This window comes from Haliotis rufescens, unplaced genomic scaffold (assembly GCF_023055435.1).
Source record: "Haliotis rufescens isolate VD_foot unplaced genomic scaffold, xgHalRufe1.0.p SCAF_1, whole genome shotgun sequence".
Taxonomy (NCBI): Eukaryota; Metazoa; Mollusca; class Gastropoda; order Lepetellida; family Haliotidae; genus Haliotis; species Haliotis rufescens.
In genome coordinates this window covers 65,925,769-65,953,398 of record NW_025963779.1, presented here as the reverse complement: position 1 = coordinate 65,953,398, position 27,630 = coordinate 65,925,769, and the positions used below count along the sequence as shown (strand labels likewise).

Below are 27,630 nucleotides of genomic sequence, written 5' to 3'. Positions count from 1 at the left end.
ATACCATCAGGGTAAGAAACCTGTGACACCAGCACTCAACTGCTTGTCATGTGTGGTGACGTGACAGATCAATCATCTTACACACCGTGAAACCCCGGTTGTCTACCACATTCACTGAGTGTAAGATGACTGAATCTATCACGTCATGTGGTGACGTGACAGATCAGTCATCTTACACACCGTGAAACCCCGGTTGTCTACCACATTCACTGAGTGTAAGATGACTGAATCTATCACGTCATGTGGTGACGTGACAGATCAGTCATCTTACACACCGTGAAACCCCGGTTGTCTACCACATTCACTGCGTGTAAGATGACTGAATCTATCACGTCATGTGGTGATATGATAGATTCAATCATCTTACACACCGTGAAACCCCGGTTGTCTACCACATTCACTGAGTGTAAGATGATTGAATCTATCACGTCATGTGGTGATATGATAGATTCAATCATCTTACACACCGTGAAACCCCGGTTGTCTACCACATTCACTGAGTGTAAGATGACTGAATCTATCACGTCATGTGGTGACGTGACAGATCAGTCATCTTACACACAGTGAAACCCCGGTTGTCTACCACATTCACTGAGTGTAAGATGACTGAATCTATCACGTCATGTGGTGATGTGATAGATTCAATCATCTTACACACAGTGAAACCCCGGTTGTCTACCACATTCACTGCGTGTAAGATGACTGAATCTATCACGTCATGTGGTGACGTGACAGATCAGTCATCTTACACACCGTGAAACCCCGGTTGTCTACCACATTCACTGCGTGTGAGATGACTAAATCTATCACGTCATATGTGACAGAGGTCTCAACACCATGGATAGGGGAGTGGAGGTGAAATGTGGTTTAACATCGTGTTCAAAGCCTACTTCACTTCTATAGCCACATGCATGCATGTGTGGCTGTTTGTACCAGTCCAGACTAAAGTAGTCTTTATAGTGCTAGGCCACTGAAATACCATGTGCAGTCTAACATGGATCCCCCACACATAATACTGACTCCAAGACAACCAGTCCTTGTTTTACCCCCTTAACGCAGGGTGCCATGCGGAGTAACAACAAGTACCACGTCTTTTGGTATGACACGGCATGGGGATCGAACCTCCGACCTTCTGCTTTCCAGGCAGACGCTCTATCCACTAGGCCATGGAGGTGGTTCAGCATAAAATGCAAGGAAAAACAGAGTATAAGATTAGTTTCTGTACATAATTTTATTTTTGTCTTAGCTGTCCACTCTTGAGATTGATTGAGTGAATGATGCGCAGACATAGTGTGCAGACTCATCCTCGAGGATCCAGGGTATTACATCACATCTATTAAGATGCATATCCTGGACCCAACTGCTACCACAGCCTCTTTCAGGAGTGACATCACCACCTCTATCTCTAACTTAGTATGTAGCAGGAGAGAGCCTGAATTAAGTTGAATGGATAGCTCTACTTTCGCCTTGTGTCATTCAAATAGGGCTCAAAGCCCATTTCTGGTGTCCCCTGCCGTGATGTTGCTGGAATATTGCTAAAAGCGGTGTAAAACCTCACTCACTCACTCACTCACTCACTCAAAACAAAGCCATGGTAGCGAATGGGTCCAGGGTATTTATCATAGTAGAATGGCACTGGGTAATTAAGGATGTAAAGTAATGAACAGGTCCAGCAGTGAAAATATTGTGACCATGTTCTTCTCCAGTACTGTTAAGGCACATGCAACAACCATCAATGTCTGCAGTAAGCACAATGCTTGAATATATTCCATGTGCAGGTTTTGGGAATTTGAACATGAATTTTCTTTGCAGCTTGACGTCAAACGTCTGTGTCACAAGAGGTTTTCACAGCTTGCAGTATGTCAGACTCGCTTCCAAAACAGGAGAGTAACACTTGCATGGTTTTTCTGTAATAAAACATGTTATAGGTAAAAGTGATCAACTTGGATACATTAAAAAAAGAACTACTTTCTCTGTTACACGTTCCCCGCAAATTGTAACATCTTGCCTATTTCACACAACATACTGACTCGTGAAGATCGGGGGTAGAATAGGTCTTCAGCAACCCATACTTGCCGTAAAAGGCGACTAAGCTTGTGGTTGGAGGAGACTAATGGGATCGGGTGGTCAGGCTCGCTGACTTGGTTGATGCATGTCATCATATCCCAATTGTGTGCATCGATGCTCATGATGTCAATCACTGGATTTTCCGGTCGAGACTCAATTATTTTCAGACTGCCGTCATATATGGCTGAAATATTGCGGCGTAAAACAACAAACCACACGACATACTGACCATATATCAATCATCACTTGATCTGTGCCTTCAGGCTGAGATGACACAATGTTCACATTATTAACACCAACTAATTCTCAAGCATCTTGTACAGAAATGTTGTGAAAGTGATGATCCTACAGAAAGCTGTTCTGACCTTTTGCAGAGGACCTTCTGCTCGAATTCGGACGATTTCTGAGTGGCCAGTTTGATGATGTTTGTTGCTATGTCTGCCAGCCTGGCAACATTCAGACCGTAGCTCTTGGCAGCGACCCCGCGCACCAGTTGGTAGAGGAAGGTGATCACATCACTGTCATCCTCATCTGTGGGAAACAATCACACAGGGGATATAATCAGTAATAAAATTTAGGATGTGATATGGTTTTGCCTGCAGTCAGCAATATTCCTGTTACATAATGACAGGCTTTTTACAAATAATTGAGTCTAGTCCAAGAAAAACACTTGTTTGGGGATGATGACACAATTGGTTGTGTCAACATGCAATGTTCATATTTCATGGGCAAGTTTGGCAAGGAGGGGTGCTGATATTCTACCCCTGAATCTCCACACGGAGACAGCTAAGGGTCCTATTCTGCCCCTGAATCCCCACAACGGGATAATCAAAGGGTGCTTTTCTTCTCTTGAATCCCCAAACAGGACAGCTAATTTATATATAAGTGTGCTATTCTGCCCCTGAATCCCCACATGCAGACAGCTAAGGGTTCTATTCTGCCCCTGAATTCCCACAAGGAGATCGATAGGGGTGCTATTCTGCCCCAGAATCCCCACATGGAGACAGCTAAGGGTTCTATTCTGCCCCTGAATTCCCACAAGGAGACCGATAGGGGTGCTATTCTGCCCCTGAATCCCAACATGGAGACAGCTAAGGGTTCTATTCTGCCCCTGAATCCCAACATGGAGACAGCTAAGGGTTCTATTCTGCCCCTGAATCCCCACATGGCGACGGCTAAGGGTTCTATTCTGCCCCTGAATTCCCACAAGGAGACCGATAGGGGTGCTATTCTGCCCCAGTTTGTGTTCTGAACCCCTGTGACCTTCAAGTTCCCCTACTGCTTTATCACTGTGCCCACCATCACCTTCATGTACCCACCATCACCTTCATGTTCCCCTACTGGACCATCACTGTACCCACCATCACCTTCATGTACCCCAACTTGACCATCACTGTACCCACCATCACCTTCATGTACCCACTATCACCTTCATGTACCACTACTGGACCATCACCTTCATGTACCCACCATCACCTTCATGTACCACTACTGGACCATCACTGTACCTACCATCATGCAGCAGGAAGGACATGTGGTAGTTGCCGACAATGTCTGGATACGTTCCCTCAAACTCCGATAACATGGGGTAGTGGGTCACAAACAGGGTCAAGTTCTTCACCTGCGAAGACATTGAATAGTCTTTAAGGGGAATTTCAAAGTTAGAAATACTTGAAGACATGAAACCTTTCATTGATAGCAAGTTCTATAGTATTTGTTTCTGATCAAGTCCTTGCCCCTTCATCACTTCATAATGAAATGAAATTGTTATCCATAAAACAGTTCCATGGATTCATCAGTTTGTACCTTAGACTTAAAAAACTAAAAAGAACTGGTTCCCAAGCAATGACTTTAGAAAATATAGTGTGGGCAGGTGGGCACTATTTTTGTTGTTGCTTGTTCAACCTCGTATGTAACCAAATAAACAGCTATGTACCATCAACCTGGGAAAGGGCCTCCCTACATAAACAAGCATACAAACTGCTATTGCTGCCATGACCATATTAATACGAGATGCGCAGTAAAGGAGTGAGCATGTTAAGGGAAGCGACTGATATTGGATCACATTTTTTTTAGTATTATATTTTATTTTTTTAGAAAATGGAATTAAAAACAAAACGTGCGGCACACTTAATGATGATGTGGGCAGTGCCTGAAAACCAAGTCTATTTTTTTTTTAACCAAGACATGGAACCCTAATACCGATTCAACATGGTTGCCTTAAAACAAGCTATATTCTACTTGTGACCTATCCCCGGGAGGAGAGAGAACAAAAACAGTTCCTTTCTTATATGCTGCACCACATGCTGACTGTTTTGGTTCAGTTATCGACAACAAGATTATGCAACAGATCATTTGTAAAATGTTTTCAAAATATGTCTACTGGAACAACAAAAAACTCATTACATTACATATAGTCTGACCATTTCCCCATTCCCCAGTATAAATGTTCACAAGGCACAACTGATATACACACTTCTTTGATAAAGAAGTTGAGGGTGGCATAGGCAATGGCGACTCCATCGTGGGTAGATGTTCCCCTGCCAAGCTCGTCCATGATGACGAGGGACCTCTCTGTAGCGTGAGCCATGATGTCGGAAGCCTCCTCCAGTTCCACCATGAAGGTGCTGCGCCCCTTGAAGATCTCATCAGCTGCACCCATTCTACAATACAGCAAAAAGATCTTCCTGTCATTTGTTTCTGAAATGTCCATGTGAGACGAGGTGTGGTGAGATGTGTGAGGAATGGCATTTAACCGTGTGTTAATCATTATTAGCAATGTCTGTGGGTGCATGTGCATGTGCATGTGCATGTGCTTGTACTTGTCCAAGTCCTTGTACGAAGGACAGCTCTGTAGTGCCAGCTGACTGAGGTACTAGTTTAACATGGATACCCCAATCAGGCATAATATAATGACTCTGAGCCGACCAGTCCTAGTTTTATTCTCTTAAACTAAGCACTAGGCAGGAAGTCCCATCTTTAAACATCTTTTGGTATGACTCTATTCGTCCCCCTTCCGGGAAGATGCTCTATCCACTATGTCACGAAAGTCATGAGGACGTATGAGTAAGTGACTTTAAACTATGTATTGTCACTGTATCTGATATAGTCATAGTGATCTCTTGCAAGCATGAGAAATTTGTTGTACAGTTTATTTATAAAATACATCAAGTGTTCTGTTATTCCAGTGCTAGATATTTCACTTCAAGAATGAGACACGTCTCCTAAAGGACCTTATTTTATGCTGGTACTACACATTTTGATGCCAGACAGTGTCACATTTTCATGCTGTGTTTCCTTGTATCTCCTACATGTCACACAGGGGATTATATAAGTGTTGTCATTATTTTGACAAAGAATTATTTTGACATCTTAGGTGTATTTGGTAAGAATCCTCATGCCAATGCTTCAGGTAGGGTTTACACACAAGGGAATATGGTGGTAATACATACCATCACCCAAAACAGCAAAAAAACACCTAACAAGCATAAAATTTAAATCTAAATTTACAGCTGTAACAATGGTAACATATAACCACATTTCAGTCATAAACATTAGAAAGCCATCTTTAAAGTTCCATCCATTTAAAAGGGAAACTAAAGTAGCCTTCACATCAATTTGTAGTTTCTTGTTGATCAAATGATCTTAACAGAAAACTGAAAACAAAGTTATGAAGAGAGGATCATAACATGTTAATATAGCATCTAGCACACCAAGATTCAATTTGTTAGCTGGGACACATGAGTGTATATATACAGATGGGGCAGTATTCTATCACTATGCATCAGCTCAACATAGAAGGAAATCTTAAAGTGACAGGTTGAAGGCCTTTGATGAATCAGGCCAACACTCTGAGTGTATATATACAGATTGGGCAGTATTCTATCACTATGCATCAGCTCAACATGGAAGGAAATCTTAAAATGACAGGTTGAAGGCCTTTGATGAATCAGGCCAACACTCTGAGTGTATATATACAGATTGGGCAGTATTCTATCACTATGCATCAGCTCAACATGGAAGGAAATCTTAAAATGACAGGTTGAAGGCCTTTGATGAATCAGGCCAACACTCTGAGTGTATATATACAGATTGGGCAGTATTCTATCACTATGCATCAGCTCAACATGGAAGGAAATCTTAAAATGACAGGTTGAAGGCCTTTGATGAATCAGTCCCAAATTCTGCAATCCAAACCCTTGATGATAAGGAATGGATTGCAACTTTAGACCTATGTCCAATGGGCCACTCATGACCCTGATAATGATGCAGTAGTTCTCAGCTAGCCATGTCACCCCCATGTAGGCCTACCTTGTGTATATAGCATCTAGCACACCAATTGTCGCTCTGTCGGCTGGGACAAACGACCCGATCTGTGCCATGATGGAGATCAGGGCCACTTGTCGGATGTACGAGCTCTTGCCTCCCATGTTGGGTCCAGTGATAATCATTACTCGCTCCCCACTTGCCTGTCACAAACAGATTAACATGGACTTGGTTCACATTACAAGGATTGTTTGCTATTATGTTGCCAGTTTATGGATAGACAAAAGTTGTCAGTCAGACTACCTGCTCAAGCTTTTTGCCTACCCTCACAGTTTCACTGACCTACTCACCCCAAGTCTATCTTAAGGTTTCAACACAAAATACGCACAAGACATATTACGGCAACAATATATTCCTCTGTTAACCATGGTATAATATCTTCATTCTAATATGACAAATGCCATTGTTTATTGTGGAAGTGATGTCACCACCTCCATCTCTCTGATCAGTGACTTCTCACTGAACGTCTCTTGCTTGTGGCTGTTGTCACATTTGACAGCTAGATTCAGCACCCACAAGTTTGTGTCAGACTCAAAACAAGCTATGGTGTTGAATGGCTCCAGGTATTTATAGTAACAGAATGGAGATATAATACCCTGGATAATAGAGGATGCAGCAGTATATGAAATAAACTAAAGACACTGACAGCCTACCTGTAACCGTGGTCTCTGACAGGGTGTCGTCCCAACTAATCAATCTCCACACACACTGACAGCCTACCTGTAACCGTGGTCTCTGACAGGGTGTCGTCCCAACTAATCAATCTCCACACACACTGACAGCCTACCTGTAACCGTGGTCTCTGACAGGGTGTCGTCCCAACTAATCAATCTCCACACACAAGGACAGCCTACCTGTAACTGTGTATCATTGGGCACAAACTGTTCATGATCGGCCTTGAGAATGTCTATGACTGGGTGTCGGCCCTGATCAATCTCCACACACACTGCATCATCCACCACTTCAGGCCTAGAACAACAAGAACATTTAAACAGAAGGGAACAGTAGTTCCTGGTCTGTCTTGGAACAGCTTGCCCAAACACCCCTGTCAAGGGACACATTGCACGTTTGTGTGAATCACGTGATTTTCATGGCAAGCTACATTCAAGGACTTAGGAAATGAAAGCTGCTTCAATTATCAAGAAGCACATATATTTATTATAGAAACATCAATATTCACACTTTCACTGAATATGTAGAAAAAGAACACTTTGGGGGTTTGTTTTTTTGGCATCAAGAACATTTTGTATTTCTGTATTTGAAACATTATATCTAAGACATTATTTCATAGACATGGTGTTTCTTGTGGGCAATAAGATCTGCCTCATTCCCAACAATGTCAAAACATATTTTACATCCAAGTAGAAACTTTAATATGAGAAGTATCCTGATTGTGTGGTTTTGACACAATGTCATGATAACAGCACAAAACTGTACTCTTAATGTTAAACTGCCATAATAAAACAGAATGGCTCAAGATGCAACAACAAAATATCATAATGGTAAGGATTATGTTTAAGTATACCCCAAATATGTTATATGTTATATATAAATATGTTTCCTACTACAGAAAAATGTCCACCTCTTTTTATGAATTTGTCAAGGTGTGATATTCATAGTAGCACTGTATTGTTTGATACCACAGGAATCAGAACTTCTGACCAAATAATGAGTGAGTGAGTGAGTGAGTATGGTTTTACGCCGCTTTTAGCAATATTCCAGCAATATCACGGCGGGGGACACCAGAAATGGGCTTCACACATTGTACCCATGTCGGGAATCGAACCCGGGTCTTCGGCGTGACGAGCGAACGCTTTAACCTCTAGGCTACCCGATCGCCCCGACCAAATAATGAAGTACTGACCTGCAGTATCCGTTCTGCTGAGCAAGTGTGGACAGAGACAGGAGACAGTCTAGAGTAGCCAGGTGCTGTATTCCCCTCTTGAACTGCAGGTAGAACTCTGAGAACTCCCTGCAACAAAGTCACGCAAACGTACTCAAGTGACCATACATGAAAACCTTTTCTTCATGTGGTGTTGTTGACTAGTCCATCAAAATATTTCATCTTTTGCATTTCATTTCATCACCAAATCTCCTCACAAACAACCATCACACACTACCATAAGTGATATCAACTGATTAATATTTGGTTGTATATGAAACAATGCCCTAGTGTGGTCGATAAGTTGATAAAACATCGTAATATATATTTCACTTAATCGTATTGGTGGAGTGTGGTTTAAAATATCATTATGATTCTGCCTATGTTGTAATGGTGGACATCTCTGAATGGTGCAGTACATACTGTAGGAAGTCCCTCCATGCATCTGTGGCGTCCAGCACCAACTGTTCCCGCAGCTGGTTCAACAGCTTGTACTTCTCCACAATGACCGGTGTGTGGAACCTGCTTACTGCTTTCGTGCTGGGGACACAGCAAATAGTCACAATTCTGTTTGTACCGGTAACTGGTAAAGTTAACTCTATAGTAAAATATTTTTCTTTGTACACATGTGCAAGCCTTCAACTTAGTAATTTTCTTATATGCTATAAAGTTTCTCATGGATGATCAAAATTGGAATATAGAGATTCTCACCCAAGTGTCTGTTGAAATCAAATATATCTACGTCTTCATAAAAATTGTAAACTTCTATTGACGAGTGTGGATATATTTGAATTCAAGGCATGAGGGTTCGATTCTATTTATCATCCCAAATCATTCTTCCAACTTGTTCAGATTGCAAACAGTAATAACCAGTGTCATGAGAGTAAAAAGCTGACATGCCTCAGTGGCAGAAGGATTAGTGCTGATGATGTCACAATGGTTGACAAAGCATTGTTATGCAATTACATGTGGTGATATCTCCTGTGGAAGCTAGTTCACCCCAAGTCAAAAAGTGCAACATAGCTCACCTGCTAATCTTGGTCCAGTCGGAGGGTACCAGTTTAAGTTGGGTGTTCCGAACCTCAACCAGAAACTACAACATAGGGTAACATCTCTAAATTACACAGCCTGCTTACAGGGCTGAGAGCGAGGCCAGTTTGCAGTCCCAGCAAGTTTGATTTAAGACAATGTCTCAAATTCACACAGGGCATTCACTTAACAAATCTAGACCCACAGGATTTTAACGTACAACATTTAGACCCTTAGGGCATTCCCTAACAACATCTAGACACAAAGGACATTAACCAAAAATATCTAGTCCCACAGGGCATTCAAGAACAACATCTAGACACACTGGCCATTCACTAACAACATCTCGACACACAGGACATTCACTAACACTATCTGGACCCAAAGGACATTCACTAACAACATCTAGACACACAGGGCATTCACTAACAATATCTCGACACACAGGACATTCACTAACAACATTTAGACCAACAGGGCATTCAATAACACTATCTGGACCCAAAGGACATTCACTATCAACCTCTTGACAGTCAGGGCATTCACTAACAACATCTAGACACACAGGGTATTCACTAACAACATTAAGACACACAGGACATTAACTAACAACATCTAGACACACACGGCATTCACTAACAACATCTAGACACACAGCAAATTCACTAACAACAACTAGACACACAGGACATTCACTAACAACATCTAGACACACAGGACATTCACTAACAACATCTAGACACACAGCAAATTCACTAACAACATCTTGACATACAGGACATTAACTAACAACATCTAGACACACAGCAAATTCACTAACAACATCTAGACACACAGGGCATTCACTAACAACATCTAGACACACAGGGCATTCACTAACAACATCTAGACACACAGGGCATTCACTAACAACATCTAGACACACAGGGCATTCACTAACAACATCTAGACACACAGGGCATTCACTAATAACATCTAGACACACAGGGCATTCACTAACAACATCTAGACACACAGGGCATTCACTAACAACATCTAGACACACAGGGCATTCACTAACAACATCTAGACACACAGGGCATTCACTAATAACATCTAGACACACAGGGCATTCACTAACAACATCTCGACATACAGGACATTAACTAACAACATCTAGACACACAGCAAATTCACTAACAACATCTAGACACACAGGGCATTCACTAACAACATCTAGTCACACAGGGCATTCACTAACACTAGCTAGACACACAGGACATTCACTAACAGCATCTAGACACACAGGGCATTCACTAACAACATCTTGTCACACAGGGCATTCACTAACACTATCTAGACACACAGGACATTCACTAACAGCATCTAGACACACAGGGCATTCACTAACAACATCTAGTCACACAGGGCATTCACTAACACTATCTGGACACACAGGACATTCACTAACAGCATCTAGACACACAGGGCATTCACTAACAACATCTAGTCACACAGGATACTCACTTACAACATCTAGACTAGAAATGGGATCAGAGGAAGAATATGCTCTCTCAAAAGTCAGAATTAAAATTATTTCAAAATTGATTAATGTCACATCTGTTGATTGATGTCATCTGCGAACTAAATTTGTATGTTTGAATTAGCTATGAAATATGTCTGTTACAGTCTTCACATAACTAATACATGCATCGGGTATTCACAACATGAGCTGCGTCCATGATGTCTGACCTCTGTCTGTAACACAGTGACGTAGTTGAGAGCAGGCTGTCTGACGGTGCGGCGGACATCTCGAAGGTGGTCCTTCAGGTCTAGTTGTACATCGGCCATCTCTTTCTTTCTGCCGACAATCTGCGGAAATTTACTCTCATCACTGAACAGGTTGGGTTTGTCATTCTCTCTGAAACATTCAACATCATCCCAAGACTTCACAAATCTTCAAATCCTAATGAATTATGATATCAAAACATGAATAAATTTGATGAAATGTATTAAAAGACAAAATAGCGTTAAAATAAGACTAACACACTTCACAACAGATTTTCAGACTTGCTTTTTCCGGTAGTGTTTTGCCTTGGGGAAGGAAATCAAATTTCATTGCATGTGCATATAACACACCCCTCCTGCAACACGGCTGTAATGTGTTGGAGTGAGTGAGTGAGTATGGTTTTACGCCGTTTTAGCAATATTCCAGCAATATCACGGTGGGGAATACCAGAAATGGGCTTCACACTTTGTACCCATGACGGGAATCGAACCTCGGTCTTCGGCGTGATGAGTGAATGCTTTAACCACTAGGCTACCTGACCGCCCTGTAATGTTTTGGAAAAAACAGTGCATCACGAGAAGATATAGATACTATTTTGTGTATTTTCTATCTTCCAGCTTGTACCTTGCAGCTTTCTCATTGATGAGTCCAGAAAAGCTCTTCGCCTCCCCCAGCAGGCCAGGCACTTCAGTCAATATTGTTTTTATCAAAGTGGATTTCACCTGGTCTCCTACAGAGCTGGATAGAGTCTTCATCTCCCGAAACATCTTCTCTAGAGCCTTACACACCAGGTAGAATTCACCTGTGGAGCACTGAAACAAGCAAATTGTAACTCTGATGTATAACTCTGACTCTCATGTCACTCTGATGTATAACTCTGACTCTCATGTCACTCTGATGTATAACTCTGACTCTCATGTCACTCTGATGTATAACTCTGACTCACATGTCATTCTGATGTATAACTCTGACTCTCATGTCACTCTGATGTATAACTCTGACTCACATGTCCCTTTGATGTATATAGCTCTTACTCTCATGTCACTCTGATGTATAACTCTGACTCTCGTGTCACTCTGATGTATAACTCTGACTCTCATGTCACTCTGATGTATAACTCTGACTCTCATGTCACTCTGATGTATAACTCTGACTCTCATGTCACTCTGATGTATAACTCTGACTCTCATGTCACTCTGATGTATAACTCTGACTCTCATGTCACTCTGATGTATAACTCTGACTCTCATGTAACTCTGATGTATAACTCTGACTCTCATGTCACTCTGATGTTTATACTCCAAATACGAAGTATGACTAAATTTAATGTAAACACAGCTACCCTAATTTACTCACAAATCTGTCACAGTGTGGCCTCACTGTTTAATATGTATACAGTCTTGATCAATATTCACACAGCCAAATCAATAAAGCCCTGGCAGTATTTGCATTGCGTCACATGTATTGAGAAAGATTCTTATTGTGATCTTTTGTTATAAATCTATTCATATAAAACTGCTATCTTTAAGTTATCCTATTGTTAAACACTTGGTACCTCTTCTTGGACATGGAAATAAATGTCTTACTTTTGGATTGTTTTTTCCCACTTCCAATACATATAACAGACATAAAATCATGGAGGAGCCCTTTACCGGACACATGAAACAGACACAGTACCCATGCCATACATCATAATACACACACTCTTGCAGTACACATGCATACTGGATACATGCACTACTATGAATGATTGAAGGGTGTTGTTTTACTGAAGCAATATCTCCAGTCAGTCGCAGACACATTCTGCAGTAAAATTACAAAAATTCTGCAGCTAATATATATATCCATGAATTGTCTTCCTTCTGTGTATTACTTCTAAATGCCCTTCAAAGACTATATATATAGTGTCTGATATTTACTCATGGTTAGATGTAAACAGTTATGTTGTCGTAATACTACATTTAAAAGTGACAATGACATATTTCAAATTTTGTTGTATTGTGGGATTCATTTTGTTATGTTTGAGTTGTATGTTAAATGTTTGGGCATTATTAAATGAAAAAAATTGAAAATAATGAAAATTAGTGTATTGACTGACAAAATAAAGGCAAATTCCATGATTTTTCGGCAATTCTGCAGAATGATACATTTTCTGCAAATCTTTCCGTGTTTGCAGAATCCGGTGCACACCATGTTTTTTTCAGACATCTTACACGTCAACCAATCACGTGTTTTGGTTACTTGGTGACTTGGGAGTGGTGTGCATACTACTATATCAAACTACTGGATCCGCCTCTGTCTACTGCATATGCAGTTTCATGATATAACAGTGTTACCTTCTTGTAGTAGATGGAGCACAGCCCCTTCTCCAGGTCTGGCAGCTTCGCCAGGACATCTCGGAGCTTGACAAGGCCAGACAGGGTACCACAGCCCAGCTCCTCCACAGCTTCCTGTCGCTCTCGGATAGCACTGGATGGGGGAACGGGATAATACACAACTTATAGGAATACTACTCACGCAACTGATGCTAAAGAGAAATACTTTCAAACCCTTTTCATCTGCAGGGACAAATGTTAAACTTCATACCCATATTCGAAACCAGGAGGAACTGTTTATCAAATAGAATTATCGTCAAGACAGAATTTGTAGAAAAGGGCTATAAATATCTTTATTTGAAGTTAGTTATAGTGTGTTTGTTGTTTAACTCTGCACTCAGCAATATTCCAGCTATATGACGGAAGGAATACAATGACATGCATCAACCATGGACCTATATACCGGTTATACAAGTCCGTGCATCAACCAAGTCAGCGATCCTGACCACTTGATCCCGTTAATCATCTCTTACGACAAGCATAGTCCCCTTTTACAGCAAGCATCGGTTGCTGAATACCTTTTGTAACCCGGGCTTCATGGGTCTGAAGTTAGCTATAGAGGCAAGGCAGTTAACCATGGTTTGGACAGAAAAAAACAACTGTGAACCTCAGTTCATAAACTTTGATACAGAGGGTGATGTTTTAGCTGCAGTCAGCAATATTTCAGCTGTATCTCAGCAGCCTGTAAGTAATCAAGCCGGATCCAAACATGCTAGGATAGGCTAGTTCAGGACAGTCGGCTCAAGTGTGATGACGCAGGTTTTGTTGATTGCTTATCACTGTACCCTGATGGCTTCGGCACCGCTCATGATATCAGTCACTGGGACACCGCTCATGATATCTGTCACTGGGACACTGCTCGTGATATCAGTCACTGGGACATTGCTCATGATATCAGTCACTGGGACAACGCTCATGATATCAGTCACTGGGACATTGCTCATGATATCAGTCACTGGGACACCGCTCATGATATCAATCACTGGTACACTGCTCATGATATCAGTCACTGGGACACCACTCATGATATCACTCACTAGGAAACGGCTCATAATATCAGTCACTGGTTCAGACTTGATTATTTACAGGCCACTGTCATGCAGCTGTGTCAACAGGAAACAACAAAACTACTTGGAACTTCATGCAAGTCCAGCCCAAGTCAACAATTAATGATTCCAACATAATGAGTGTCCTCCATTACATGTCAATATCATTCAAATAGTTCACATATTGTGTTGCAACACATATTGTATTGTGAGATGAAATGAGGTTTAACATCACATTGAATATTATTTTACTCATAAAGCAATGTGCATTTATGTATATGCGTGCATGCATGTGTGCGCGTGTGCAACAGTGTGGGTGTGTGTGCTTGTGTGTGTGTGTGCATGGCTGCTGGTACTAGTCTGGTTTAGCCCACTGCAATATCATGTCACAATCTAACAAGGACACCCCACTCAGACACAGTAAACCAGTCCTTGCTTTATCCCCTTAATGCTGAGTGCCAGGCTGAGAGTAACAACATGGACCATTTTTGAACGTTTTTTCATTTGATGTCGCCCAGGTTCAAACCACCGACCTTTGGCTCTCCACCATGGCGGCGGTCTACGGTATCATGGGTTACATTTTGAAACACCATGTTGAGCTTTTACCTATCACTGCAGCTCAGCATGCAAGCAATATTAATCAGTATATGTATTCCACATTTAGCCGAGTGTTGATGGTTACCATGGTTACCTGACATCCATTAGTGGATTAGCAAGCCAGGATCTAAGCAGCCGACAGCCAAACTTTGTCACAGTGTGGTTGATGACCCAGAACAATGTGGCTCTCTGGCGGCCATCGGTCAGGTTCTGAAACAACTCCAGATTACGCACAGTGCTGCCACCTAGCTGCAGGAACTTGGACTTGAGGGAAAACTTGGTGAAATTACTGAAACAAAGCACAGGAACACGTCCTTCATCAGGTACACAGAAATCAAATTTGACAATGTGAAATATCCCTCCTCCTGAGACACAAGTGGTATATCTATTAAAAAAACCTTCTGAATCACAAAACAAAGACATTATGTAGTCTTTGATGGGTACCTTGACTGTCAGTTCTCATTTTCATAAATGAGGAGACATTATTTCATTTCATTTAAATCTCTTCATTAGTCACGCTATAAGTGAAATACAAGTCACCTACAAAGACATATCCAAAGTTGTCATTAGTCATAACTAGAAAAACATGAAATGGGAAATTTTCAATTCGTACTGATATTCACCATGTTCACTGCAGACTTAATCAGGCATCTGAGCAGGTCCAGATAAAACCTCAGACATATTTCAAAAGGTTATGAAATACAAAAATCATTTAACCGAATTAGAGATAATGATGCTTATTAAAAAACATTCTTGCAATCAATGAGTGTCACATCACATTTAGAATATGAGACATGTCAAGGCAGTAAATCACCATCTTCCCAAAGCAAGGGAGTTATCTGACTGTAAAATTTCAATGTTCAATCGTAGCGACACCAGTGGCTATTACGAGTTATGTCCCTTCTATACCCCCTCCTATTGACCAATCAGATTCCAACTCTCATATCACTTGCATTTGCTTCAAACAAAATGGCGGCACCCAGTCAAGACGACCTGATCGATACAGAAAAAGTATCTTGTAATGAAACGGGTCTTACTTCGCGAAGTGCATCAAATCACGCGAGCACCTTGATTGAAAACATGAAATGATTAGGAAAATATCTGTTGACGGCGAGTTAGCGGTACGCATGCTTGGCAAATCCTTCAAGTGACCGAAATCTGTATGGCAGTTTACAAACCGGATGTCAAATTCGTAATGTGATTTGGATTGGACTATGCATAGACTCGTTAGTCCAGACTAAATATAATTCCATAATGCCAGCCTAGTTCGGCAAGGGTGGAAACTGGATTTTTATAGTCAGTTAACTCCCTTGCCTCGGGAAGATGGTAAATCACTTACCTTGTAAGTTGTAGTGCATTCTGTAAATGGAAATCTTTGAGGTAGACAATGATAGCTGAGAGACAGCAGATGACAGGCTTGGGTAGGTTGACCACTGACTGAAGGCTGGTTCCTGAATATGAACAAGGACTATATACAATATGAAACTGGTACACTCTTTTTCGTGCTGTGAGTGAGTGGTGTGTCAAGCATGCTGTCTCAGCTTGTAGATGATGATAACCTTATACTTGAAAGTGATGACAAACTAGGAGATATAATCGAGGCACATCTTACATCGACTTACAACCAGCAGATACTGGCACGGGTAAGGGAAACTACTCTGCAGATCCAACTATTACACCATAGACTACAGGTCTGCTCCTACTTTCACTTTTACCGTGGTGTACAGAGAAGATTTACCTAGAAGTCCAAGGCATCATTGTATCATAATATTCAAGGATAATTCCAAGGAGGTGCCTTGTGCTTTAAGCCCCTAAATTTGAAAAAAGGCTCACATTTTCAAATATCATGGGGTATTTTAACAATGTGCCATATGGGCAAGTGTGGGTGTACCTCTGGAATATTTGAACTTTTCACATAAAGGTCCCATGTCAGAAAATTCCTAGAGTGAACCCTGATATTGAACAATAAAATATCACCATCTGGGATGAACCTCACTAAATTTACTTCAATGAAATGCTCCGACTCATGGAAAGGAACTTTGAATAAATAATGCAAAATGTAGAAACATGAACCAACACTGAAAAATAAGCAATTTCACGTGACCTGGAATTTACTTGCTATATGACTTGTTACCTACCAGAATAGAAGCCAGAAACTGTTTCAAATGCTTGGCTGTACAAAAAGTTGTCATCTCCTAACCGTTCCAGTCGTATTCGATCATCCTCGGTTGAACTGAAACACAGGTTGATTACCACTGTACGAATACATTGTACAAATCATATCACACAACAACCCAGTCATATCATGGCATGTCAGCTTAATGTGTGAGGAAAGCCCGAAGTGATGCAGGTCTAAGGCGTTTACCACATTTGCTTCATTCACAGCCAAGTCTTTTTAGCTGTCATGGAGAGGGGTGAGGTTGGTTGATTGACAGGCTAGCTCCAATTTCTGTACAAGACTAACCTCAAGGCCACAACATCACTGATGAGCTTCTCTGTCCTGTTAGTCAGCGAGTCTGGCAGCAGCATCTCAACTGGTTGTATGTGTGTTATCCTCTTCTCAAGCTCTGCTCTTGTGTCACCATCCTCGAAACAGTCATACACCACATCGCCAGTACCAGGGTCCACAGCCTAGACCAAGAATATACAATATCTTTACACTTGACAAGATTGTCATACATTGCATCACCAAAAGTGCTGCAAAATTAGGATGAAATCATGGTGTGTCTGTATTTCATTTCTCTACTGCAAATACTGATCATAAATCAAGCTTTCGGTTCAAGGAATATAAGCAGAACCAATTTTACAGGTACCCTCACCTAACAGGAGCACAACAAGTCTTTTCAGCATCCCCACATAAACAATAGCAGGTCTAACCTTACCCTATTCCTACCCAACAAGAACAGGAATTATCTTACCTAATCCCCACACAACAGGAGCAGGACTTATCTTACCCAATCCCTACCCAACAAGAACAGGAATTATCTTACCTCATCCCCACACAACAACAGCAAGACTAATCTTACCCTGTCCCCACCCAACAGGAGCAGGTCTAACCTTACCCTATCCCTACCCAAACAGAGCAGGACCATTCTTACTTTTAATATCCCCACGCAACAAGAGCAGGACTAATCTTACCACCATCTGCCTACAACAAGAGCAGGACCATTCTTACTTTATTCCCACCCAACAAGAGCAGGACCACTCTTACTTTATTCCCACCCAACAAGAGCAGGACCATTCTTACTTTATTCCCACCCAACAAGAGTAGGACCACTCTTACTTTATTCCCACCCAACAAGAGCAGGACCATTCTTACTTTATTCCCACCCAACAAGAGTAGGACCACTCTTACTTTATTCCCACCCAACAAGAGTAGGACCATTCTTACTTTATTCCAACCCAACAAGAGTAGGACCACTCTTACTTTATTCCCACCCAACAAGAGTAGGACCACTCTTACTTTATTCCCACCCAACAAGAGTAGGACCACTCTTACTTTATTCCCACCCAACAAGAGTAGGACCATTCTTACTTTATTCCAACCCAACAAGAGTAGGACCACTCTTACTTTATTCCCACCCAACAAGAGTAGGACCATTCTTACTTTATTCCAACCCAACAAGAGTAGGACCACTCTTACTTTATTCCCACCCAACAAGAGTAGGACCACTCTTACTTTATTCCCACCCAACAAGAGTAGGACCACTCTTACTTTATTCCAACACAACAAGAGCAGGACCATTCTTACTTTATTCCCACCCAACAAGAGCAGGACCACTCTTACTTTATTCCCACCCAACAAGAGCAGGACCACTCTTACTTTATTCCCACCCAACAAGAACAAGACCACTCTTACTTTATTCCCACCCAACAAGAGCAGGACCATTCTTACTTTATTCCCACCCAACAAGAGCAGGACCACTCTTACTTTATTCCCACCCAACAAGAGCAGGACCACTCTTACTTTCTTCCCACCCAACAAGAGCAGGACCATTCTTACTTTATTCCCACCCAACTAGAGCAGGACCATTCTTACTTTATTCCCACCCAACAAGAGCAGGACCAGTCTTACTTTATTCCCACCCAACAAGAGCAGGACCATTCTTACTTTATTCCCACCCAACAAGAGCAGGACTATTCTTACTTTATTCCCACCCAACAAGAGCAGGACCACTCTTACATTATTTCCACCCAACAAGAGCAGGACCATTCTTACTTTATTCCCACCCAACAAGAGTAGGACCACTCTTACTTTATTCCCACCCAACAAGAGTAGGACCACTCTTACTTTATTCCCACCCAACAAGAGTAGGACCATTCTTACTTTATTCCAACCCAACAAGAGCAGGACCATTCTTACTTTATTCCCACCCAACAAGAGCAGGACCATTCTTACTTTATTCCCACCCAACAAGAGCAGGACCATTCTTACTTTATCCCCACCCAACAAGAGCAGGACCATTCTTACTTTATTCCCACCCAACAAGAGCAGGACCACTCTTACTTTATCCCCACCCAACAAGAGCAGGACCATTCTTACTTCATCCCCACCCAACAAGAGCAGGACCACTCTTACTTTATCCCCACCCAACAAGAGCAGGACCATTCTTACTTTATCCCCACCCAACAAGAGTAGGACCACTCTTACTTTATTCCCACCCAACAAGAGCAGGACCACTCTTACTTTATCCCCACCCAACAAGAGCAGGACCATTCTTACTTTATTCCCACCCAACAAGAGCAGGACCACTCTTACTTTATCCCCACCCAACAAGATCAGGACCATTCTTACTTTATCCCCACCCAACAAGAGCAGGACCACTCTTACTTTATCCCCACCCAACAAGAGCAGGACCATTCTTACTTTATCCCCACCCAACAAGAGTAGGACCACTCTTACTTTATTCCCACCCAACAAGAGCAGGACCACTCTTACTTTATCCCCACCCAACAAGAGCAGGACCATTCTTACTTTATCCCCACCCAACAAGAGCAGGACCACTCTTACTTTATTCCCACCCAACAAGAGCAGGACCATTCTTACTTTATCCCCACCCAACAAGAGCAGGACCACTCTTACTTTATCCCCACCCAACAAGACCAGGCCCACTCTTACCAGCATCCCAATTTCGTGCTTGCTTCCTTTGCGGAGTCCCGTGGGAGAGTCGTACACACACATGAGGTAGTTGTTGGGATGGACCCCGGGTGATGCAGCATCCGTGTCCCCTACACCAGACAGTGGGTCGACATGTGGGAAGATAAGGACTTGAACAAACCACCAGTTACACATCATTCATGCAGTGTGGAATTAATTTTTGCTTACATTGTTATAAAATCTGTTAATGAGAATCATCAAAACTCCAAAAAGGAAATTTCAAGTAAGTTTGCTTTCAATTTCATAATTTTAAGTTTCAATGTTTTCAAACAGAAATCTGCTTCTTCATGGCATACGTTACTTTTTGTGTGTGAACCAATTATCTTTGATAGAAGTAAAACTAAAAGTAAATTGGAGGAGCTCAATATTTAAAAACAGTAATTGGCATAACTTTGTTTGGGGGTAGTTAGTTTAGTGGAATTTACAAAAAAAATTAAAAGAGCAGGATGTTTAATATTGATACATGTGAAGCGGTACAGCAAGGTCACGATACGATACGTATAGCGATAGGTATGTCACGATATGATTCTTATCACGATACACATATTTTTCAAATATCATGTAAACCTGTTGACAATAGATATTTCAGAGCAGGTTCAAAAGGAAAAGCTAGCTGCAGACACATGTTCGTAATAGCTGTTTAGAGTAGTAAACTTGAAATGCTAATTACAACACATTTTCCTATATCTGACTGATAAAATAATGCCAGGGATCATCAAATGAATAGTAAGTAACTCATTTCAGCAAGTGTATGTCTTGTATCGATACAGAGAAAAACGTATTGTGTATTGTATTGTCATGAAAACTCACGATGCACCGGTGCACCGATGTATCGTTCCACCCCTAGTAACATGTACACATACCGGTACTTGAAACTGATAGACAGGGTTGTAAACTCTTTTCTGACCACCCCATCCGATTAGTCACCTTTACGACAAGCAGGGGTTACTGAAGACCAATTCTAACCCAGATCTTCACGAAACAACGAAGGATATCTTCCCCAATGAGTGTTGACTTGGTGTAGAGGGCTGACAGTTTACGGCCAAAAGGCCCTGCCTTGTTGCTGCCAGCAGCCTTCAGGGCCGCGGTCTCGGTCTGCTTCACAACACCAACCTGGAGAAAGGAAATATTGATGAGTTATTTCCCTTGATACAGTTTGTATTCTCAAAACTGAAATGACACAGGGCCCTATTCCACTAAGCAGTCTCAGCGCTACTACTTGTGAAACTCCCATAATTCATCATATCTCCAATGAGGTACTATATCATCTTATTTATTTACTTATATGATTCTTGAGAGACTCAGAAATGAGATATATCAGTTGAGTACTGTTACAATGTATTTATATTTGTGCAGACATACACAAACAAGCAATGAGAACATTGTATATTGTACATTGTATATTGCATGTACATCCAGCGTCATTATTGAGGGGTCACGCAGATAATAAGAGATAAAAATATTCATAAACGTTGCGGTTTCTACTCCCAAGACTGCACTACAGTTGCGTCTGGAATTAACTACTTTATACTTGCATTGACTGTTACTTGTCATGAATTGCATGAATGTGCATGGGCTAAGCCACTGGTTGCATTCAGGCATGTGTTTTGGGTAGCTTTTTCCATCACCTACTTTTCATTGTTTCTAATAGTTGTTGTCCATTTTTCCAGTTTCAAAAAGCATCTAGTCATTGTGACCTAGGCTTAGACAACATGTTGTTCACATTGTCAACATACTCAGACCTATTGACGTTGCTGGCATATGTTTATGTTTGACACCCTACACACCCTTCAAGAATGACGTGGAGAATATGTTGTACATTGTATATACCTTGTATCCAGCAGACACTAGCCTGCGGACATGCACAAACAAGCGATGAGTGGGAATACTGGCTGTCATGAAGTTGTGATCAGGGTGGGCAAATATCTTCAACACCTTTGCTGCAATCTACAAAGTAAACACAAAGACCAACAACCTGATAAACATGGTAAATACTGGAAGAGTGGTAAAACCTCTTTACCATGCCACAACATGTGGAACAACAGCAACCTTTCTACCTTGGAATAACACAGAAACGGTGACTTAACACTTACAGTATTCGACGTAATACGATATTTGCTAATATATTGGCAAGTGAACAATCCCAATTAGCACCCCTTCCGACTGATCAATGTACACAAGACTTATTTATTCGTGTATAATACACACTCATGTGTCATATGCACCATTAATTATGGGCAATTAAATTCTGGAAAAATATATCTGTCGTATATAAACATTTCAGGCTGTCATCATAAACCACGAAATTTATCTTTTATCTTTTTTTCCACCAAAATAATATTTTAATAAGAGCCCCCTATTTCTAATTCTGAGTGTGCCCTGGGCGCTTATTACGTCGACCATGGTAACCAGAACCATGCCAGTCTGTGTCTGTACTCAACCACCACTTGGAACTTTAAGTAAACCTTCATCCATCGTAGCAGGATCATAGCATTTCAGAGTGACATTATAAATCAAGAGTGAATGTTTCACAACTGTAAGAGTTCATGTAGAGAAAGACCACTAAAGAAAACAGTGATATGTTTTGAATCTTACAATGTCGATAAATCTTGCAATGTAAGATACAGGTGTAATCAGGTGTATGATGCCAGGAAATTTTAACATTTGAAACCTCTGGATATCACTGTTGGTTCCAAATGCGATGTTGAATACTCAGTGAAACTCACATTTATCTCCTATTAACCAAGTTGCTTCTTAATTGTTGGTACCCTCACAAATGTCCCCTTTTCCTTCACCCTTTGTCTTACTGAAGCAGTTAGGCTGCTCATGGAATAAAATACAATGCCTCAACTAGGCTGTGAGCTTAGTGTGTTGTGAATGTAGACATTTCTTACTTCCATTCGATACATGTAAATTTCATTTAAATCCAAACACGATAGCGTGAGGTTTCAAATTTGCATTTGAAACCTCCACATTGAAAAAACACACGAGGACAGATCTCCATTCTACCAATGACAAAACAAACATGAACCCTTTGGTCATGGCCTAACTGATTAGTGATGTGGTGTCACTTGAGTCTAATACTTTCAGTAAGTTGAAAGGCCAAATTCAGGGATCAGTGAAGATTGGTTTTCATCTGCATAATCTCTGCTTTAAACCATAATTTTCACTTCAACCACTTCCCATCAGTAGAGATTTATCACATCATAATACTGGCATGAAGGCTGAAATACCCTGAAAGCATTACTCAAACTAACATCCCTAGAGAAAAAGCAGCTACCTTTGTAAAGTTTTGTTTGAAATTACACATAATTTTTATGATGTTATAAAGTTCTACAGATGGGAAGTCAAAGTGTTGTGAAGTAGAAATGACATCACAGTAAGTGATAGAGTAGCATTAAAAGAGAAGCTGTGTTGATGCTACTGAAGTTTAGAATACACTTTTGGTTTGTTCAGTTTTCCACATGAAATATATTGCGACACTTGCTGCAAATAATGTAGAAACAGCAACACTTTATTTGGCCAGGTAAATGAACATGATGAAGGAAGATCAATATTTGAAATATTTGAGGACCTACCTCTGCATCATCTCCGAAGAACCTGTACTTGTAACCACACTCCACAAAGAGGACGGAATCAGGATACCGTTCCTTGATCTCCATAAACTGCTGCTCAAGGGGAGTATATTTAGTCTTAGTTGTCTTGTTCACAATAGCAGCTACCTTTGGTTTCCAAGTGTTTTTTCCTGAAGCAAATCTACCCGAAAGGTTGGACTGCCTGCTGACACCCTGAATCTCCATGACTTCATCGTCGCTACTGTCCAAACACACGGGATTCTCACAGCTGGACGTACTTGGTGGTGGGCTGTCTGACCGAGTCTTATTGTTCTCATAACTTTTTTGTTTTATATCTGTGTATGAAGTCGATGGCTCACAGTCAGCTGAGAACTCAGACAGTCTCTTCAGTGTATTTTCTGTAAGTTTTCCTAATGGAGTCTTTGGGCTAGCTGCAGTGGTTGATGGGATTGGTTCCTGACAGCTGTTAATGCCATTGCTTGGAGGACTTAGACAAGTCTTTTTGGGTGGTTTGGGGTTGTTACTTTCCTTAGGAGATTGTTTTCTTTTGGATGATGATGATGATGATTTACCATTCTGAAAGTGAAGTTCATCTGAGGCTTAAATAGTTCATTCACAGTTTCAGGCTATGCACACATTATGCTCTATATTTTCTAGTAGATTTACTTTTAACATAAGCAAATCTGAAATTTGCATGTGCATATGTAAACTAGAAACGTGTTTTCTTTGGTGGTAGTTTCCTCTGTGTGTGTATGTGTATGAATGTTGTTTTACGTGAGTAATTACTTAACATGCCCTATCAAGTAAAAGCTCTTATTTTATAACTTATCAGTGGTAAGATTTTTTGACCACTTATACCATGTATACATTGCAGTGTGGACCAAACATTTTGTTAACCAACTCGTAAAACCAGCGCCTGAAAAAGACAAGTCAATTTGGTCATAACAGCCCATATGTCTGGTGAAAAATGACCACCTTAGTCGAAATGAACCAGTGAAATATCTGATCGAAACAAATGAGCATACTGACTGGATTGCATATCTGAACAATTAATTGTTCCGAAACATCTAAAAAATACCTGAAGCATCTACCAAGTAGCATGTGCCGCTTCTGAAATGGTCGATCAATTTGGGATTTGTTTAGTTGACTTGCAATATTCTGTCTTGTTTTATTGCCTACTAAAATTTTCAAGAATAAATAACTCACATAACTTTTAGAGAAGATTCTACTGGTCTGAGTGTCATGATTAATCAGGCAAGGCATAACACCAGGCAGGGAAAGTGTGTGTGTGTGTGCATGTCTGAATGAATGTATAGCTTGTCCAAATTTGTGAACAAGGCAGCCAAATAAAGTATGAATGCTACAAAACAAGGATGAACCAGCTAGGAATTTTAGGTTTGGTTTAGCCATTTTCGTTGGCATGGATCGTCAAGTATCTGGCTGACAGACAGACTCCATTAGGCCTAACAGTGTTGAAGGGGTCGTTTTCGGCACAGGTAATACAGAAATGTACCCGTCAATTCCGTCGCAAGGCCTCAGGCATAATGCGTGTAGTTATTCGTCACGTCTTATATGCCAAACTGTGGTTAATTTCAATATGGCAGTACTGTCATACTGTTGTATGAGATGCATTCCAGCGCATCACATAGGAAACGATCATACACTGTGATGTTTGTACATTAATCTAATATTCCAGCAATATTCCATGATGCGAACTTGCACTTATAATCAGGTGAACCGAAACTATACAACATGAACCGGTTTAAATTCAGTTTTCGGTTGAGGAATATCGACTTGTTCGCAGTTTAGGGTACCAGGTACATTTCTGTATTTTGAATTTGGCTAGGGTACGTTTCTGTATTCAGAAACGTACCTGGGGTACACATTTGTAGTACCTGTACCAACAACGGACCCCTTCGGCCCTAATAGTGATGGACAGATAGTCACCGCATACCTTAGATTAACATTTGGTCCCAGATATAAAGATTTTTCATTTAAAAATAAATAGGGCCTATCCACAAAAATAAAGAAGTAAAATTCAAATGAAGCCCAAAGCAATGATTAAGACTTGCCAAATCATTAGATCTAGAAATTAGAATGACTTGGATAAGAACTGCAACGTCTTCAATTTGTTCTCTAGGGTCTGAAGACGGACAACACCAACCTTTCCATTTCGTTTTGACAGGGTCTCTTCGTCAGTGGCAAAACTGTTTCCTGACGATTTGGGATTCTTTGCAGCAAAGAACTTTGAGAGCGTAACTTGTTTAGACATTTTTCAAAAAGTGTTTGTCAGCAATCTAGCTTCGGTTCAGGTCGACTTACAACGACTCACGACTCTGTCATTTAATTTCATTAAACACAAATCAAGATTTGATACATTTCTCTTTAACCAAACACACTTACTACAAGTCAAGTGTTTGACCAAGTGAGAAAGCAAGACAAACACATTAGTAAACTGAATCAATTGCAACTTTTACCGCCATGACAGGTAAGGGACGTAATTCTTATGTCGTCGATAAAGCCCTATACTCAATCTTTGCAGCCGGAAACATGAGATCGAACCAGCTTGTTGAAAGTTGAGATACTGTTTTCAAACTGACTAACTCCTGATGTTTAACTTCCATTATGATTACGTAATAAATAGAGAATATTAGCCGAGTAAACATCATGTATAAGAGAATACATTTTTTATTCCTATACGATATTTACGATACAGAAACACACAAGGGTAATAATTTCTTCATCACATGATGCCATTCTTATAATATTCGATGTCATCATCATCATCATCATCATCATCATCATCATCGTCATCGCATGGTCATCAAACCAACTTCTATATGTCACTTAAAGATGTTTATGGGATTGGTTTATTGTATACTTAACACTAGCCAAGCTATGATATATGATGAAACGATTTAGCGCCTCTCTCTCTCTCTCTCTCTCTCTCTCTCTCTCTCTCTCTCTCTCTCTCTCCCCCCTCCCTCTCTCCCCACATACACACACATCGCCTTACACATGTTGAGATGTCGGTGCGTTGTACAAGCACTCGTCTTGATAGCCTAACTGATATTTTACAACTTTGGAAGGAATCATTGCAGCTAAGTTTATTAACTTTTGGGGGAATATTAACACGACGTATAATGAGTTTCATTTCATAACAGGATACACATGATTAGCTGAGCGTTTAAACGTCTGCATATAGTATTGTTTGTACACATCCAGGTTGCGAGCTTAATCCATTTACGTAACTTTCTGACAGAAATAAGTCAATCAGTGCCGATTTGCAAACACATAAATATTACATCATTGATGCCAATTGCAAGTATCGACAGAATATATTTAATTTCTATTACTCCAACAGTCAAAACAAGACACCAGCCCCCATGATAAACATTATTTGTCCTTGAATCTGGTTATACTACACACTATCAATACTACTTCCTCTAATTCTTCTCCATGTGCTGTTAAGCAAATGATCATGTAAACATTTCAATACATATTGATAAATATACAACGACTGTTTTGTTTTTCAAATCAAGGTTATACAACAGCTAGATAAGAGGTACATGGGGTATAACCGTCTCAGTGATCAAGAACACTGCACTCCTGATCCTAATGAGGAAACCTTTCACTGTTTTTATTGGGACATAATGATTGAGTTTGTAGTCGTCCTTTTTCTGTGTGGCCTCTTTGACTTTTTTGCTGTGGCCGTTATGACCTTTTATCATGGCCGTTTTTCCGCCAAGACGATCTGATCGATAATCAAGATCTATACTGCAATAAAACGGGTCTTTGACAGACAGG

General features: G+C 40.8%; 1 protein-coding gene across 1 annotated transcript; it reads right to left on the bottom strand.

Annotated features, from left to right (window-relative positions):
- Positions 1–1,212: 1,212 nt before the first annotated feature.
- On the bottom strand, positions 1,213–26,315 carry LOC124142374 (DNA mismatch repair protein Msh3-like). The gene is made up of 21 exons (XM_046510796.2): positions 25,988–26,315; positions 23,827–24,399; positions 22,079–22,195; positions 21,244–21,361; positions 20,210–20,343; positions 17,555–17,721; positions 17,229–17,323; positions 16,430–16,541; positions 15,185–15,379; positions 13,409–13,541; positions 11,697–11,884; positions 11,036–11,204; positions 9,304–9,368; positions 8,699–8,815; positions 8,258–8,365; positions 7,248–7,362; positions 6,379–6,536; positions 4,544–4,730; positions 3,580–3,688; positions 2,433–2,598; positions 1,213–1,907 (listed from the first exon to the last, which is right to left on the bottom strand). The coding sequence occupies exons 1-21, from the start codon at positions 26,093–26,095 to the stop codon at positions 1,820–1,822; spliced, it is 3,222 nt and encodes a 1,073-aa protein (XP_046366752.2). The 5' UTR covers positions 26,096–26,315; the 3' UTR covers positions 1,213–1,819.
- Between the last annotated feature and the right edge of the window lie 1,315 nt (positions 26,316–27,630).

Coding starts and splice junctions, on each gene's coding strand:
- LOC124142374 (XM_046510796.2), bottom strand. CDS start 26,095: ATGTCTAAACAAGTTACGCTCTCAAAGTTCTTTGCTGCAAAGAATCCC. Junction 24,400..25,987: donor TGTCAAAACGAAATGGAAAG/GTTGGTGTTGTC, acceptor CTTCACTTTCAG/AATGGTAAATCATCATCATC. Junction 1,908..2,432: donor CAGAAGGTCCTCTGCAAAAG/GTCAGAACAGCT, acceptor GTTTTATTACAG/AAAAACCATGCAAGTGTTAC.